Genomic DNA, 17,200 nt, shown 5'->3' with positions numbered 1-17,200 from the left:
TTCCGAAGGTCGCTTTGGGACAAAAATAGTAGTATAACGCTTATCATCTATGTATTGCCTCCTAGCATGTTGACATGACCAGGGTCACTAAAACCCCGCACCCAAACAGAGACATTTAGGGAAACATTTGGATGAGGCAAGTAATTGGATATGTCTCTAAGCAAGTAATTGGTCTTTGGAATTGTCACCAAAAAATGGAGCACGCTGAGAGGCTCCAGTGGAATGCCCCGCCTGAGAACTATGCATGTCAGCAATTAAAATCTTAGAATACTTGTAATATCAGACGGTGCATATGGTATTTTCCATGCCGATCATAATGTGACGACTCGCCTATTGATCTCTGTCAATCGGTTAATTTCGACGACCGATATCCTATGTACATAAATATGTAAACATCGCCCTTGCTTCGCAAGTACATCAGTGATATTATTCCATTTCAACGCTTGAAATTACCAAGAACCTATGAAAAGCTCTTGAGGCTACCATGATACGGAATATAGTTCATTCGCTTATGACGGGGATATTGGGGAGTGCCAGATTACTCAAGATGGATGCCGTTTCACTGCTATCGCCACTGTGGAACCATGCGAAAAAGATCTGATGTTTGGATTCCATGGAGCATGGCAGGCGGCGATTGATCTTATTCGCGAATTAGAATAACGCGGAGTCACTGTCAAAGTACCTTCTTGCAATGTCAGTGACTACAACGCATTGTCCGCTGTCTTCGCTACATATGCTTAGGACATGCCACCTATTCGCGGTTAGATCTAGGGAGAAAGGGTATTGTGAGTGAGTTCCTAACCCGAATCAAATGCTCTCTCTATGATTCCCAGCTACTTGCCTTATCTCCTCACAAGACAAACTATTCGATACCATGGGACTGAAAGATATCGAAGACATCATTTAACCTAAGATCCGCGGCTCTAAGAATCTTGATCATGCTTGCTTCAGCTGGCGTTATTCTGGGAACACGTGGGCCAGGCCAATTATGTCTGTGGAAATACATACCAGGACAACTCTAGCACACTACTGTGTTTGGCGACCACGCTCAAATTGTCATCGGGGTTACAAATCCCGCAATCCCTGCGAGTGGTAAGCCAAGAGGGAACTTGGAAATCTGCAAAGCAGCAATATTAAATCAGCGAGTTCATGCGATGGTCTTCACGTCCACTTCTTCCGCAACGTCAGTGTACTGTCAGGATATACGCATCAGGACCATAACCTGAACGAACGGAGCAACGACAGCGGGCAAGCCGACTATGAAACACAGGTTGACTTTGCAGTAGCATTTACAACAGTTGTATTCTCCATGGCGGGGACACTCAAGAAGAAAGTTAGCCTGGACATTACATATACCAGAAGAAGACTGAGATGCACAAAGCCCATTCAAGCATACCGGGGGATTCTCGCGTGGCGGTGCATTTGCGATATTGGATGTCAACGGACATTCAGTCGTCGCTTAGTATCTTTGAGAATTATGGATGAAATTAGTATCAGTCAGTTTGAGGTGGCAGATCACTGAGAAGAGTGATTTGTTGCGGGTTCAAGATGGTCATTGAATTGTAGCTTGATTGATACTCCTAGTAAATTAACGAGAAGATACTTGAACCTCTGATATTGATATCAGAACAGCAAGAACACAACAGCATTCTATATGCACAAGGGGAAAAAAAATCAAACCCAACCAGAATTCAATCCCCAAACAAGCCACCTTCATACCGAGAACCGCACCATCAAACTAAACTCCCCTATCACGCAATCCGCCTTACAATGATGAAACCCTAACTAACAATATATCTCCGCATTGCTCTCCAACTAGCAAACTTATCTGTCTAGACCTCTGCACCAACCATACCTTCGATCTTAACAAATAACATGCAAAGAAAAGCAGATAGAATATCACGCATCAAGCGGACCCAATGACGAATCTTACCCCTGCATGATCAAATAATTTCTACCGACAGCATGAGCTAGTTATCTACCGGTTACGTGATGTCAGTTCTTGATGGCGAGATATGCGGGGTCAATTTCAATTCTCTATTCTCAATTGTTGGTTCTCATATAGATATATAGATGAGTGTATGTGTAGCTAAATAGATGGAATATACATAATCCTCAAATGTGCCAATCTTTCAATTCCGATATCAGCTAATCTACATATTAAAGGACAAGAGAGAAACAAAATGGGCGACATTAGAACTCAACCAGACCACACCGGCGATGCCAATGGCACAACCCCCAAGAAACAGATTCTGTTGAATGCATTCGACATGTCCACTGTAGGACATCTGTCCCCTGGACAATGGAAGGTATCTTCTATTCTCAATCAACCCCACATCCATCGATATAATAGAACAATACTAAAGAAACAAGAACCCCGCCGACAAATCCGCCACAAAACGCTCCCTCACCTACTGGATCGAACTAGCCAAGTTACTCGAGCGTGGCGGCATCAACGCCCTCTTCCTCGCAGATACCTACGGTGGATATGATACCTACGAAGGCAGTTTGGATGAGTGTATTCGGCGCGCGGCGCAGTGGCCGGTCACAGATCCTACAATTGTACGTCCCCTCTTTCTCTCTAGTTATAGACTTGCCGGACTGGTTACGGGTATTTGATGGTAAGAGTTGCGGCTGATTAGTGTCATGGTGACAGCCTATTTCGGCCATGGCGGCTGTGACGAAGAATCTCGCGTTCGGAATCACGGCGTCGACGTCGTTCGAGCCGCCTTTTTTACTGGCGAAGCGGTTTTCGACGCTGGATCATTTGACGAACGGGCGTATTGGGTGGAATATCGTCACGTCGTGGAAGAAGGCGGCGTTTAAGGCGATTGGATTGGATACGCCGATTGAGCATGATGAGCGGTATCGGCAGGCAGATGAGTATCTGAGGGTTGCTTATAAGTAGGTTTCTCCTTCCTGTTTTCATTTCCGAGGGGTTTTAGACTGAGGATAAGGGATAAAGAGGAAGAGAAGAAAAAGGGGAAGAAAAAAAAAAATGAAAAGAGAAAAGAAAGAAAGCTAAGAAGATAGACTCTGGGAAGGATCCTGGGCCCCCGATGCTCTATCCCCAAACCCCGAAACAGATACCTACGTTGACCCGGCCAAGGTCCGCCAGATCAACCACCAGGGGAAGTATTTCTCCCTGAACACGCGGCACATCGTCGATCCGTCACCACAACGCACACCCTTCCTGTTCCAGGCCGGGACGTCGGCAGCGGGGTCAGCGTTCGCGGCGACGCATGCCGAGGCGATCTTCGTGTCAAGTCATTCGCCGGCGGTGCTACGGCCGAAGATCGATCACATCCGGAAGCTGGCGGCGGAGCAAGGGAGGGATCCGCGGTCGATTAAGTTCTTCGCGACGTTTACGCCGATCATCGGGCGCACGGATGACGAGGCGCAGGCAAAGTATGAGGAGTTACAGAAGTACGCGTCCGTGGTGGGCGGGTTGGTGCTGTTCAGCGGGTGGACGGGCATCGATATTTCCCGGATTCCGCTGGATCAAGATATCACGGCGGCGGATTCATTGGAGGCGCATAAGGTGACGAGTATGTTGGATGCCTTTACCACGACCAGCGAGGATGTGCCCCAGTGGACGCCGCGAGTGGTGGCTCAGAAGGCGGCGATTGGGGGCTTGGGACCGGTGGGCATTGGGAGTCCGCAGCGCGTGGCGGACGAGATGGAGCGGTGGATTCGGGAGGCAGATCTGGATGGGTTTAATCTGGGGTATGTAACCACACCGGGAACATTTGAAGAGGTGGTGGACTTGTTGATTCCTGAGCTGCGGCGGCGGGGTTTGTATCCTGCTGCACCGGAGGCGGAGGGGCTGACAGCGCGAGAGAAGGTGTATGGCAAAGGCCAGCGAGAGTTGCGCGCGGATCATCCAGGCAGTCAGTACAAGTACGATGTTTATCAAGAAGACGCAGCTGTTGCTGAAACAGAAGTGTCATGATGCGCAGATATGGCGATAGAGTTGCAGTCAGATTCTTCTTTCCGAAAGCTTACGAGAAGTAATTATTATTTTTTTTGTTTTATTATTATTATTTTTTTAGTTAAAGAGTTGTAGCAAGATTAAGCCTGACAGCCACAACGCCTTCTCCGTCACCACTGCCGAGAGCCATCCTAACCCTAATTGTCAGCCATGGCACAATCTAGATGACCTTCTTGCTTTCTTTCAAATCCCTTCTGTTTCCTCATGGCATTTGATGAACATTCTCGACCGAGAGACTACGATCCTCAAGAAGAAAAAAAAATAGAATAAAATAAATCAATGACCCTATGAGAGATACCAGGCAAAGAGTCATAGTCTAGACCGGTCGCTGCAGGTCAACTTTGTCTCGTGACCCCTCTCTTCCCCAGAGAAACCTCTGGCTTTTCAACCCTGGGTTCTTGAATACCAGAAGACGAGGGAGCAGTCGGCTCTGTCGCATGGCTATCATGTGACAGTCCCCCCCCTCCCCGGATTCCCAGATTGTTCTGTCCAGTGTCCAGAAAGGAGATCCAAACATACTTTTGCCGCGATCTAGAACCTGAGAAAAGTCCATCCCTTGTTCCGGTCAACAGACATACCTCTCGTCCGCGCTAAGACGAAGAAGGTACGGACCTTTTTGGGGGGACAAAAGCGAGTCGCACAGGCACTAAAATCCTTAGTCTCTCTCCTACCCGATCTTGAGTGTTGCATTTTGTGTGGTATTATGCACGGTCGTCTGGGTGGCTTGACCTTAACTTCGTTTTAGTCGTTCGTTAGAGTACAAAAGTGACAGGCATCGTGCAGGGGGTGGACAGGGGGGAAGAAGAAGAAGAAGAAGAAGAAAAGAAAGAACAAATCGGCTTTGAACCAGGGGGTGATAAAAGGTGTAAACAGTTGAATGAGGTAGGATCCTCGAGATACATTTTACTCCACTAGGACGATTTTGGATTGATTGGAGAAACCCATTTCAGGAGGTGGAAAGGGAAAACCTTTGATTCATCCTGACTAGGAAGTCTGTATAGTCAGAAAGGCAGGCAAACAACTCACCATTTCACTTTGGACTGATCAAATTAATTTCCTGGATGGGGGGAGGGTCGAGGTTCATTCCCAGTCCTGTGTTCCCGTACTTTGTGTCTTATCATGAGTATTATTATTACTTTCTTTTTTTTTTCTTTTTTTTTTGCCCTACATTTATTCTCTCATCGAACAAAAAATACGCTTTTGCATGCTTGGGGGGAGCAAACTCTATACGCCCGTACGACCAAAGTTTGAGATGCATTGGCATGTTCGGACGCAAGGCGGTTTCGGATGGGCCGAGTTGTATACTGTCTCCCCTTCCAGTCATGAATTGGGTATGAATCCCTACCCAAGCACAGATCGATCTGGTCGGCAATGGTCCAGCCACGGCCGTGGTGGAGGCCTACAGCCTGCATGCATATATGGCAAGAGTATGTCGTTCATGAGGGACTGTCCTGTTGATAGTCTAGCCGCCACAGAACACTGAACCATGCAGATCTAGCAAACAACAACAAAGAGACGACGAACTATGTCGACTCGATCAATAGCTCTTTCACTTTCTTGTTCTCGAGAAAGAGCAGGTCCCGTCCGAGCACACCCACCCACCCACCAACAGACATCCACACCTAAATGACAGACATGCATAGATAGTCTCTGTTTAGGGCACGCGGTAAGCTGACTGTTAGGGTAATCAATGGATAGTAGTATGGATCATACGAATGTACGAAGTAATACTAGTACATCCCATACCAAGGTCATCCCTGAAAGAAAGAAACATTCCGTTTGCATCTGGCGCAGCTGTCACCGTGGCCGCCACTCAGATCTCTCACCCGGCGAAGTCAAACCCCCGCTCTGCTTGCTGGGCACCGACAGACCGGATGAGGAGGTGTTCAACCGTTAGTGTGAGCCGGAGGATTGAAACCCTCCTACTACTAGGTACTATTCGGACTATTCCTACTATTCATTAGTCTCCCTCCTAAGATTTCCAGTCTGTTTCCGTCTTGGGTGATTGGAGCCGTCATTGGCGGGTGCAATTGATAGAATGGGAGGTTCCATCCAATCTGACTGAGTCCATCCATGGGCCCGGCGCGGTGAATGGCGGGGACCAATCAGAGAACAACACGGAATTTCCATCAACTCATGGATTCTTTATGTTTGTTCTTTTATTTGATTTGATTTGATATTTTTTTTTCCCCATTGACTCATTTCAGCGGTAATAATGATCACCATCTTTCCGTCTCCTGCTGGGGGTAAAAAAAAAAAAAATAACACCGCAATCGAAGAAGAAAGTAGAGATAGTTCAAAGTCAGACTATTCCCAAGGTGATCAAAAAGTAAATAAGAAATAAAAAACCGCCCAAAGAAAAGAAAAGAAAAAGCTTGCGTGTGTCAAAGAAACATCCCCCCAAGTAAGACGGCGGCGAGATAGTATTTGGGCTTGACCGAGATCCCAATGCACAGCAGGCCCAATTGGGTAAAGCAAAGTGGGGTCCAACTAGACGGTATTCGGCTTAGCGGAACCTCCAGTCACGGATCGGCCAACCACGCCGCCGCACGACATCAGCCGAACTGCCAGCCTGACAAGACCCAGACCCAGACTCACGCTCAACTGGTGTAAGGATCTGATGGGATGAAGCTAATTTAGCGTGTCTTTTTTTCTTTTCGTGGTTTCCATGTTTTTTTTTTTTTTGTTTCGTTTCTCGTCTCTCGTTTTGATTTGATTATTTCATTTTATTTACTCCGTATTTGACAGAGATTGTTCGGGTTTTGCCGTTCCGGAAGAGAACAACTGACACTGGTCACGACTTCTTTTCGCTTCTTTCTCTCGACCGCCCCGCGAATGATTGGACCACCGGATCCGAACCAGATACCGGGACCTGGAGGCAATCTTGGACTTCGTATTCTGCAGGAGGCACGGGAACAGTTTTAGTCTATTTATGCTCTGGAAGAAAGTTGGAAGGATCATTAATCACGAGAATGAAGGATAGGTTGGGATTGATTGCTCGGTAATTTGGCCAATCCGTGGTCTGCCGAGGACAGTCGCGTGGATAGCTTACTCTCGACTTACTAAGTAGTAATAGTCAGTAGTAACTGCTAACTCTGTCGTCGTCCCAGGTAAAATGCCTGTATTTCGATAGGAAGCACTGGGAATGAAGTTAAGGACAGCAAAGGCAACCCAGCAGCACTCGTTTGCCTTGAGACGAGGAATGGTTCTTGGATGGATCGAGGAAAGGCCCGTGCGGAAGGCAAATAGCCTAGAGCAGTCCAGAATACGAGAGACGAACTTGTTCATTGTCCCCTCTAGATTTCTGATGCTTTTTTCTCCTGGTTGGGTGAGACGAATGTCTCTTGACTGACAATTATGCAGGGTGTAAACAATGCCTCCGTGAGTCTTTCACCAACTCATTGCTGTGAAGAATCGAAATAAAGATGGTGATTATGTGCATACTGACATACAGACATACATCTGGTGGGAGGGTCCGTGTGTATCGTCTGTTCGAGTGCTAATTATATTTCCTAGTTTTAGGTAGTAGGTACTTAGTCACGAAGATGATAGCTCAGGCTGGTCAGCTTCCTCCTCCCTCCATTCCCCATCTGCCATGCATTCCGGGACGCAAGGAGGGCCACCAAGCAGGAAAAGGAATAATACAAACATTAACCCTCAAGGAACTAAATTAAATCAAAAAAAAAAAAAAAATGTAAAGCAAAAAGACTCCCTAGGACTAGACCTCAATCCAAAAGATAGCTCACTCTCTCTAAAGAATAAACAAGAAATCATCAACACATGAAAATAAAATAAATAAATAAATAAATAAATAAATAAATAAAATAAAACCATCGCTTATGTGACCCCTTTTCTGGCATATCGGTCTAGGAATCTTTCGTCCTTCTCGATCGGATCCATACCGTAGCTGGTCCACTTCCTGTATCTTTTTTTCTTTTTTTCGGCTGTTGTTTGCTTTCCATTGACGTATTATGTAATGCGAATATGAAAGTAACTAATTAATTTTGCTTTTCTTTTTCTCTCTCACTCATGCTCTCTCCAGATGTCGATCGAACACGGATCCCTCCCAAGTCGCAGCATCGATCGTCCACCGCAGCAGCTAAGCTTATTCTACGTGCTCCACCAAACAGGGAAACACTCATTAAGGGGAGACAGCTGAGTTTCAGAGAACTTTTGATGGGACGGCAGCACTCCACCGGCCTGTTCCAATTGATAGATGTATCATTGACCATCCAACGAACACAAAGAAATCTACGCATAAAGGAGAGTCTGATAGTCATGAGTTGAGCACGATGACTGTCGTTGAGGTCACCCAATGCGACGTCTTCCCGATTCGGTAAGAGTCATAGTAAACTTATTAATATAATATAATATAATGATGATGATGAGAAAGAGGAGAGAAAAGACAAACGACAGGCAGTAGACAGTCACGAGCTTTTCATATGACATGATTCATAATCGTCTCATCTTACTAGAACCTTTTTTTTACTCTTACGGATAGAAGGAGAAGGAAAAGAATACTTCCGTCGTGGTAGATTCAGGGTACAGGGACGAAGTACCGTACCTTAACCCCGACCCTCTTTTAGGTTGCCTTCGACCGTGGGTACAAACCGAAAGGTGGATGTGGACTCATTTGGAGCCCTGTCAACCACGTTGTCGGTGTTGATCAGTTGTATTAATTACCGTCTGATGGGTTGTGTTCTATAATTATAGAAAGTCATAGTCCGAGTAATACATTACTAGTAGTTATTTATGATTCAGTGATAGATTAAATTACCAGGGAATTCCCGTTGGTTCTGGTTGAATTACCCTGAATGTTCTTTGGCCTTCTCAGGACACCTCGTCTCTCTTACTCTTACTCTCTCTCTCTCTCTCTCTCTCTCTCTCTCTCTCTCTCTCTCTCTTTGTCTCGCCCCCTCTTACTCCATACACTCTCCCCGTTCCTCCTGCATGATTTCCTTGACCTTACCGAGTTAGTCAGAACTAAGCAAGGTCCGATAAGGAAAGCAAAAGAAAGAAAAAAGAGGAAAATCTGGTTGGTCGACCAATCTTCTCCGGTTCGAGCTAAACCATAAATTGCGTTAGTCTCCGGTGTTGATTCACTTTTTCATTGGGAAAAAAAGAGAGAAAAAAGAAAAGAAAAAGAAAATTTTTTTTTTTAAAAAAAAAAGTTCTTTTTTAATTTTCCATGTTTTTGGAAAAGTCAGGTAATATTTGACCTTCTTATTGTTTCGCTAGTTGGTTTAATATTTTTCTTTTTCTTTTTCCCATTTTTTATTCTTTTTCAATTATAATTTTAATTTTCAAACCCGACGACCGCTTTTCCCTCGCCGTCCCCGCGCTGGCCAGACCGGGCGCTGGACTGGTCTGGATACGTCCCCATTCTTGCTGGGGTTTGGTTCTCGCTTTTTTGGGTTGGTGGTCCTGTCCTTCACCTTAATCATTGATACGCCGGTTCGGACTATACAAAAACCAAAATCCTAATATGAGAAAAATAAAATAATAATAAAAGTCATCTTCCCTCCACTGCGGCCCTTTCCCTTCATTCCACTTCTCTTACATCCTTTTCTTTCCTCAGTCCTCATTTCCCTCTCACGCAAACACTCGCGACAACTCAACTAATCCCGTCGATCGCTCATTTAGGACTGTCTCGTCTCCCCCACACAGACTCTCGATCGGGTGCTATTCCGCTCTATTCGATCTATAGGATTCCACCATTCACCATTTATCGGTGTGAACGTTTGATCGTTTTCTCGATTCCACAACAGGCCATGCGGCTGTCGTGACTTCGCCCCGAGTGCTGCTGACGCTTTTCTTTTTCTCTCCCCTTCGTGGATTCTGCGTTCTCGGTGATTGCCGACTTATCATCCACCGCCAGGATATGCCTCCCGTGTAAAGATTTGGGTGGAACGAACCTTGCGAACCGCACGCCATTCCCGTAGACTCGACCCAGCGACAACGAAAATCGAATCCGCTCGAGTCTGTCTTTCCCTTCGAATCGCATCTCCCTCCTCCGTTCGTGATCCGTGTAAGATCGCTGACCCGCGATCATCGCCCCTCCTGGATCCTCCAGACGTCTCTGGGGGCCTGTCTGGCAATCGATACTGGGCAATCGGAGGCGATACGGGATATTCTGCCGGCACGCTGACCACGACCTTGGCTCATCCGCCGCCCGTGGAGACAGCCGATCTGTATCACCCGCTAGGGTTCTCGCGCGACACCACCGCCAACCTGGCTGCTCTTGCGGTTCCGCCACCGGGCATGGGGACAGCGCTAGATGCGCTGACTGCCCCTCAACCGTTGAATTCCCGTCGACCCGCAGCGCCGTCGCTCCCCAGTTTTGAGCTGCCGCCCCCGAACTTTCAGATCGGAGGAGCCGCGGTGAAGTATCACTCCCATCCTGCGCATCCACAGCCAGCGAACAATCCCAGTGTCAATAGCCTTCTGACGCCGCCCGCCTCGACGCAGTCTGGTGAGACGCCGGTGCCCACGACCACCACTGCCGTGACGACTGCCGCGGTCTCTGCATCCCCCGATCCGACCTCGTCCTATACCGCCGCCTACTGGCCCGCCCAAAATTCATACTCCGCTGCGTCCGCTACACCCCGTCAGTCCTGGAGCGCCGGTGTGAATCCCTACCCGCCGCGCGACACCTTCTCCCCCTCAGGGAACCATCTCCATCGACATTCGGCGACCTCACCACCAGGGACCGAGGCGATCCCGAACCAGCCGTACGACATGAACCACCTACCTCCCTTTCAGCAACCGCTCGCATCGAGTATGCCGGGCCCGAACTCGCAGCATTATGCCATGACGCATGCGATGCTCGCGGCACAGAATGCGCTCCCTAATCCGCCACCGGCCCCGCCGTCGCTACCCTCGAACGACCCGTACATGACCAAATCCTCGTCCGCTCCCTCCTACACCGGAATCCAGCAGATGTCGAATCCCTCGGGGGCATATGGCCCCTACGGTCAAACCAGCTTAGCGATTCACCCCCCTGGACGGGTGGCCTCCAATCCGCCCCCGCATCATCTCAACTATCAGCGACAGCCGTGGCCCTCGTATTCGTTACCGGCGATGAACGGACCCGTGCTGACGAACGTGCACAATCCGAACGGACATATGTCGCTCATCAGCAATCCGCTACCCGGCCGGCTGGCGTTCAACAGCGGCCAATTGGCCATGCAGCAGATGTATGGGGGTCATCCATCCCACGCGGGCCACCCACCGGGCCCGACAAACGACCGACCCTTCAAGTGTGACCAGTGTCCGCAGAGTTTCAACCGGAACCACGACCTGAAGCGACATAAACGGATCCATCTGTCCGTGAAGCCGTTCCCTTGCCATCATTGCGATAAAAGCTTCTCTCGCAAGGATGCCCTGAAGGTAAGTTTCTTGGAAGGTCGATGTTGTCTGGAGAAAGAAACCAAGAACTAACTGACTTAGCGACATATTCTCGTCAAGGGCTGCGGCAAAGACGTGTCCGATACCATCCCGAAGCAGGAGGGTGAAACGGTGAAACAGGAAGATAAAGACCTGGAGCATGGCTTGTCGATTTAGCATGACCCTGTTATGGGTTTACCCCTTGATTTCGACCACACCTCATGAATTCCCCACGCAACTCGACATACCTTTCTCGACCTCACCTTACCTCTCGACTTTATTGTTCTAATCTTATTGTGTACGCTCCATGATGCTTTGTATTTGGCCTGTATGTACTTGGCGAGCGGTTCGGTTGGGACGATTGCTTGTTTGTTTTATGTTTTCTTTTTCTTTTTTCTTTTTTTTTTTTCTTGATATCTTGTGAATGGTTTGGCATCAGCGAGGGATAGCCGGATGTATGTACACGTATGTAGGTAGAGGCGTTGTAGGAGACTATTGGGATCAGTATTTGAAGGCAAATTGATTTCGGAATGAGTCTCCTTGCAGTGAAATAACTGTGTATTTGAATATACAATTTAAGGTCTGGTCTAGGAGACTGTGCCCTTAATGTAACTATATATAATCATGAAACTTAAACCTACGTATAGTTACCTAGTCTTAGCTGAATAATATATAGAACAGCAACCCTACAATGGAGACAAACCTCCTACTAAACCAAACTACAACAAAACACACCACCGGCCAACTCTTACAAACACTACAAAAGATACAACAAAACAAACTCCACCAACAAGCCCACACCATAAAATCATCACCACAAAAACTCAACATTAACACACAAAATACTAACCACAAATACAACACCCAACACTCAAACCAAAAAATGGGTATATATACATACATACACACACACACATACACACACAAATGCAAAGGAAACGACCAACCCAAACAATGAATCAACCATTCATTCATTCAATTATCCTTCTTCCCCAAATCATTATCACCACTATTACTAACAGCATCCCTAGAGCCAATCCACTCCTCCACCAACCCCCGATAATCCTCCACTCCATAAGGCTCCAACCACTTCAAACCCCCCTTCCTCGTATAATCGAGCCCCAAGTCCCTCAACAACAAATCCACATACGGCACCGCATCAAACACAAAATCCGGGTTCCGTTTCCCGAATCCACCTCGGTAACGATGAATCCCGAACTGCGAATGCAGGGCCGTTTCCCATACTAGGTCTGCATCGACAGAGGCATTATCCTGTTCCAGAACCTTCCGGAGATGAGGGGGGCATTGTTCCCGAGGAACGAGGGTGAGGTTGTTGGTGAAGTAGGCCGCGATCCAGAGGGCTTGGGCCTGAGCTAGCATGGTGGTATTGATGGTCATTGCGAGGCCCATGAAAGCGATTGATCTGGAGTTGGTATTGGCGAGAGAAGGGGGGATCATGAAGCGGGAGAGACGGAAGGGGTGTTTTGCCGCTGCTGGGGCGTCTGGGGCGAGGGGGGCATAGTTAGCTGGTTTGGGGGGTGGGGTGGCTAGTCGGGGGAAGCGGGAGAGGATCTCTGCGTCGGCTTGTTGGATGACGGATTGGGGGATGGGGTCTTCGGCCCAGGGGAAGCCGAGGGTTTGGGGAAGGTGGGAGGGCCGGAAGTCGATGGGGGGAGTTGCTTGCCAGCCGGTGGCGCAGATGAGGGTATCGGAGGGGATGGGGGTGGAGCTGGAGGCCAGGTGGACGGTCTTGGGGGTGAGGTGGGTGATGTGGTCGATGTGGATTTGCACTTTGCCTTCGGTGACTAGGTCGAAGAAGTTGGTTGGGTAGTTCAGGATGCTGAGTCCTGAGGCGATCCAGAACGGACTGATCCAGGGTTTGAGCTTTTTGGTTTCCGGGTGGGCGTCGAATTTGTTCAGGGTTATTACGTCGTTGGCGAGGATGGACCAGAAGGTGTCGACGATTTTGCGGCCTAGCCAGGTGCCGTGCAGGAAGTTGCGGATGGGACTGCAGCCGTCGGCGTCGCCCCAGATGCAGGGGCTGAACCAGGTGAGGAGTCGTGTGGTGACGAGCTTCTCGAGCCATTTCTTTAATGGGGTTACGTAGGCGGGAGCCATCCAGACGGGGCCGTGGCCGTTGTCGCGGATGATCCAGTCGACGTGGGCGCCGGCGGTTGCGGCGGCATAGACTGCGTCCCAGGCGGATTTGGTGCCGCCGAAGACGGTGATGCGCTTGTTGGGTTGCAGGACGGCGTCTTGGTGCTGGGGCAGGTCGCGACAGTGGAAGAGAGGCGCGTCAAAGGTGTCTTGGCCGGTGATGGTGGGCAGGTAGGGCTGGGAGGTGATGCCGGTGCAGACGATGAGCTTTTTGCTCACGACGGTTTTCTCGCCGTCGGTGTCGTCAATGGTCAGGGTCCAGGTTCCGTCGGAATTCTGCTCCGCAATGCGCACCCGTGTGTTCAGACGGATGAACGGGGTGAGCTGGAAGTGCTCGACGAAGCGCTCCATGTACGTTTGGATCACGGAGCCCGGGATATGTTGGCCGGGCTGGACGCCGAACGAAGCGTCCATGGGGAAATCGCTGAACTCGTAGGTGCCCAGCATGTTGTTAGATTTGAGGCCAGCATACAAGCGATGCTTGGCCCAGACGCCGCCGACCGAGGCCGCGCTCTCGAATAGCACAATCGAGGCGGAGGGGTCGACCTGGTGGTAGGTCTTGAGGGCAGCGAGACCACTCCATCCTGTTGATGTGATGTGAGTGTTTGTGAACTTGCGACGTATCAATTCCGACGGGTGGACATACCAGCTCCGATGACTGTCACGTCAACAGTCTCCATGGTGATCAATATCACAGGTACATTCAATGCACAATTGTTGCAGGTTTAGTTGCAGTTGGTGATTTTCAGCCGAATGCAGCTCCCCGCAATGGTCGTGGAGGAGGGAATTTAAGGAGCAGCACAAGAGAGGGGAAAAGCCAGGGTGGTGGAGTGACAAGCGACATAATTATATTAGTTGAGTATAGCATGCCGATCGCGGAATTTTCTCTCATTCCCCGGCGACTAGAGTGGAAAAACGGTCGAAGTCCGGCAATCCCGCTCGATAGCCCAAGACCTGACGAGATTGCAAGAGGGAGAAAAAAAAAAAAGTTTTCTAATTAGTAGGACGCACGGAGGCTAGACAATTAGGAAAATTAGAAGAAGCGTGGTTGCATCGCGCCACCGTTAACTTCGGCCTAACGACTGGGCTAAAGCGGCGTCAGGATTCAAATGAGGTAAAACGTACGGCCATGAAAAGAATAATTCGGTGGAGCAGTGGAGTTTGACGGCTGGTTGACAAGTTAGTAACCTTGGGAATTCTCCCGAGTTCTCTGCAGTGGGTGTTTTAGTTTATGGGTCAGAGTCGTTTCAGGTGGAACCGGGGGGTTATTTAGTATTCTATTAGCATTGATTAGGGGTGGAGCTTGTCATTCTTCAAGTTGACAGCCCAAGATTCACGCTGGATGTATGCAAGAAACAATTTGTATTAGACTTCCTATCTCCAAAGTCAAAGCAGATCGAGGTTCATGCGCGATATATCACATTAGATTGATGTACATACCATATCTGCTGTCAATCCAAACAAGGGCGATCGCCAGATAATGCATCACAAACCCTAAAAGTTGGATCTATCTTACCTTGCAGAATCAGCGGCGGTCCGAGCAGGCAACTTACTAGCTCAGAAATGCTTAAGCGATAGCTACTGATGCACCCAAAAAGAAAAAAAAAAATATTCCGTATAAATAGTAATGGTAATAGTAATCTCGCTTCCCGCAATTAACGATCCACTGATAGTCCACCCGGCCTCAGTGGCCAAACGTCGGGGAGCCACCCACCATTTCCCGAACCGGTAACCCTAAGGTCATTCATTAGCAGCGGAATGGAGACAAGACGCACCGGACAGGCGTTTGGCGTCCCCGCTGCCAACTTCTAACGGTCATTCAAACCCAACCTGTCGGGCCATGTGGTATTCAGACGGGAATTGATTTCGACCCGTCCCCCTTCACCCCTGGATAAGAAATGGATACATCGATCTTCCGTGCGCCGGGTTTCCGGGCTAAGCACCATCCAGTTATAAAGCTACTTTTATAACCAAAGTTCAGCGCTTTTACCTCCCCCGATCTTTCCCCCGTTTGCTCTCCTATGATCTGAGTGAGTGCCCGCACAGACGTCCAGACTGCCACCATGGCCGGGGATGACTTTACCATCGAGGCCTTCACCCTCCTCAGCATTGCCATTGTCGCCATCGCCATCCGCATCACCGCACGATGGATCACCGCTGGACCGAGAAATTTCAAGCTCGATGACTTCCTCATGCCTTTAGCGGGGGTATGCCACTCCCCCCTCCTCCCACCATGACACACACACCCAGGGTACTCATGGAACAAAAACAGGTGGTTTACGGGTTGGAAACGGGCGCCGCTTACTGTGTTGGCGCTTGGTGGATGGGTCTCGCCAATAACGCCATGACCGACGAGCAACGAGCCACACTTTCTCCTACCTCAGAAGAATACCGTCTGCGTGTGGGTGGCTCCAAGACCCAGGTTCTGGGTTGGTCGTTGTATACAACCCTGCTGTGGTTGTTGAAAGCTTGCATGGCTATTTTCTACTCGCGATTGACGTACGCTTCCAATTCCCTTAGTATATTATCTTTTATAGATTCGCATGCGAAAAAGAAGTAATAGCTAACTAATGGGGATCTAGAGCCGGTCTGATCAACATGAAACGTCGGGTCCAAATCGCCTACGTCCTCATCGGCGCCACCTATATCGCCGTCATCTGCTCGATCCTCTTCGGTTGTCATCCCATGCATAAGAACTGGCAGATATACCCCGACCCAGGCAATTACTGCCAGCCTGCGGTCTCGCATATCGACGTCTACGTTACTGTCACCTTGAACGTTGCGACAGATGTGTACTTGATATCGATTCCAACACCGGTATGCCTTCAACCCAACTATAAGGACCACAGCAACCAAGCTAACAAGTCAATCAAAAAGATGCTCTTCAAAGCCCGTCTCCCCTGGCGCGAGAAACTCGAACTTCTCGTCCTTTTCAGCGGCGGAATCTTCGTCATGGCGGCCGGCATCCTCCGCTGTGTGTTAATCGTCACGGTACGTCTTCTTCCCTTCCCCCCTAATCCCCCCCCCTCCCCCAATCCTCCCTTCCGCATCCTTCCCTAAACACTCTCCAAGTCCCCCAAAGCTAACAAAGATATGAAAAAAAAAAGGCCGGCGCAAACGGCGCCCAACAAGCCGGCAGCTGGGCCTGCCGCGAAACCTTCGTAGCCGTAATAATCGGCAACGCACCAATGATCTACCCCTTATGTCGACGCATCGCCCGCCGCGCAGGCTGGTATATCAGCACCAAGGGAATTACCTCCAACAGCTACCCATTAACCGATAGCGACGTACTCGGCGGCGGTGGCGGTAACGGCGGCGGCGGCCATAACTCGAAGAGTACCATGCATAGCAGTAATCGGAAACGGAAGTTTAGGCATCCGTTGTCATTGCCGGATACGCAGTATCATGATGAGCAGACGATCTTGCCGCGTTCGGAGCCGCCGACGGTTTGTGAGGCTGGGGCTTGGGATGAGGAGAGCCGCGGGAGCCAGGAGGGGATTAAGGTTGTTAGGGAGACTATTGTGCACAGGCAATAGTTTTTCATTTCTTTTGTTTTGGTTGGGGGTGGTGGAGTCTGGTCTTTGGATCTTTTCTTTTGTGAATATTACTTCTTTTTCTTTTTCTGGGATATATATATATATACACGGATACCTAGTTGATATGATA

General features: G+C 49.0%; 4 protein-coding genes across 4 annotated transcripts; 3 read left to right on the top strand and 1 right to left on the bottom strand.

Moving 5' to 3' along the window:
* Positions 1–1,309: 1,309 nt before the first annotated feature.
* Positions 1,310–3,975, top strand: BDV27DRAFT_172300 (xenobiotic compound monooxygenase, DszA family; the record flags this gene model as incomplete). Its single annotated transcript, XM_032075826.1, has 5 exons — positions 1,310–1,333; positions 2,244–2,309; positions 2,374–2,562; positions 2,657–2,904; positions 3,034–3,975. 5 exons carry the CDS (start codon positions 1,310–1,312, stop codon positions 3,950–3,952), a joined length of 1,446 nt encoding a protein of 481 aa, XP_031927623.1. The 3' UTR covers positions 3,953–3,975.
* Positions 3,976–10,148: 6,173 nt separating this feature from the next.
* Positions 10,149–11,604, top strand: BDV27DRAFT_113258 (putative C2H2 finger domain protein). The gene is made up of 2 exons (XM_032064586.1): positions 10,149–11,380; positions 11,441–11,604. The coding sequence occupies exons 1-2, from the start codon at positions 10,253–10,255 to the stop codon at positions 11,552–11,554; spliced, it is 1,242 nt and encodes a 413-aa protein (XP_031927622.1). The 5' UTR covers positions 10,149–10,252; the 3' UTR covers positions 11,555–11,604.
* Positions 11,605–12,343: 739 nt separating this feature from the next.
* BDV27DRAFT_113253 (flavin-binding monooxygenase-like protein) lies at positions 12,344–14,885 on the bottom strand. Its single transcript, XM_032064585.1, has 3 exons — positions 14,660–14,885; positions 14,181–14,550; positions 12,344–14,118 (listed from the first exon to the last, which is right to left on the bottom strand). Exons 2-3 carry the CDS (start codon positions 14,212–14,214, stop codon positions 12,353–12,355), a joined length of 1,800 nt encoding a protein of 599 aa, XP_031927621.1. The 5' UTR covers positions 14,215–14,550; positions 14,660–14,885; the 3' UTR covers positions 12,344–12,352.
* A 712-nt stretch (positions 14,886–15,597) lies between these two features.
* Positions 15,598–17,070, top strand: BDV27DRAFT_157770 (uncharacterized protein; the record flags this gene model as incomplete). The annotated part of the gene is made up of 5 exons (XM_032072572.1): positions 15,598–15,741; positions 15,807–16,033; positions 16,117–16,351; positions 16,412–16,525; positions 16,642–17,070. 5 exons carry the CDS (start codon positions 15,598–15,600, stop codon positions 17,068–17,070), a joined length of 1,149 nt encoding a protein of 382 aa, XP_031927620.1.
* Between the last annotated feature and the right edge of the window lie 130 nt (positions 17,071–17,200).

The sequence above is a fragment of the Aspergillus caelatus genome, assembly GCF_009193585.1.
Source record: "Aspergillus caelatus strain CBS 763.97 unplaced genomic scaffold BDV27scaffold_87, whole genome shotgun sequence".
Lineage (NCBI taxonomy): Eukaryota > Fungi > Ascomycota > Eurotiomycetes > Eurotiales > Aspergillaceae > Aspergillus > Aspergillus caelatus.
This window is presented reverse-complemented; position numbering and strand designations above follow the sequence as displayed.

Coding starts and splice junctions, on each gene's coding strand:
- BDV27DRAFT_113258 (XM_032064586.1), top strand. CDS start 10,253: ATGGGGACAGCGCTAGATGCGCTGACTGCCCCTCAACCGTTGAATTCC. Junction 11,381..11,440: donor CTCGCAAGGATGCCCTGAAG/GTAAGTTTCTTG, acceptor TAACTGACTTAG/CGACATATTCTCGTCAAGGG.
- BDV27DRAFT_113253 (XM_032064585.1), bottom strand. CDS start 14,214: ATGGAGACTGTTGACGTGACAGTCATCGGAGCTG. Junction 14,119..14,180: donor CGTGACAGTCATCGGAGCTG/GTATGTCCACCC, acceptor TCACATCAACAG/GATGGAGTGGTCTCGCTGCC.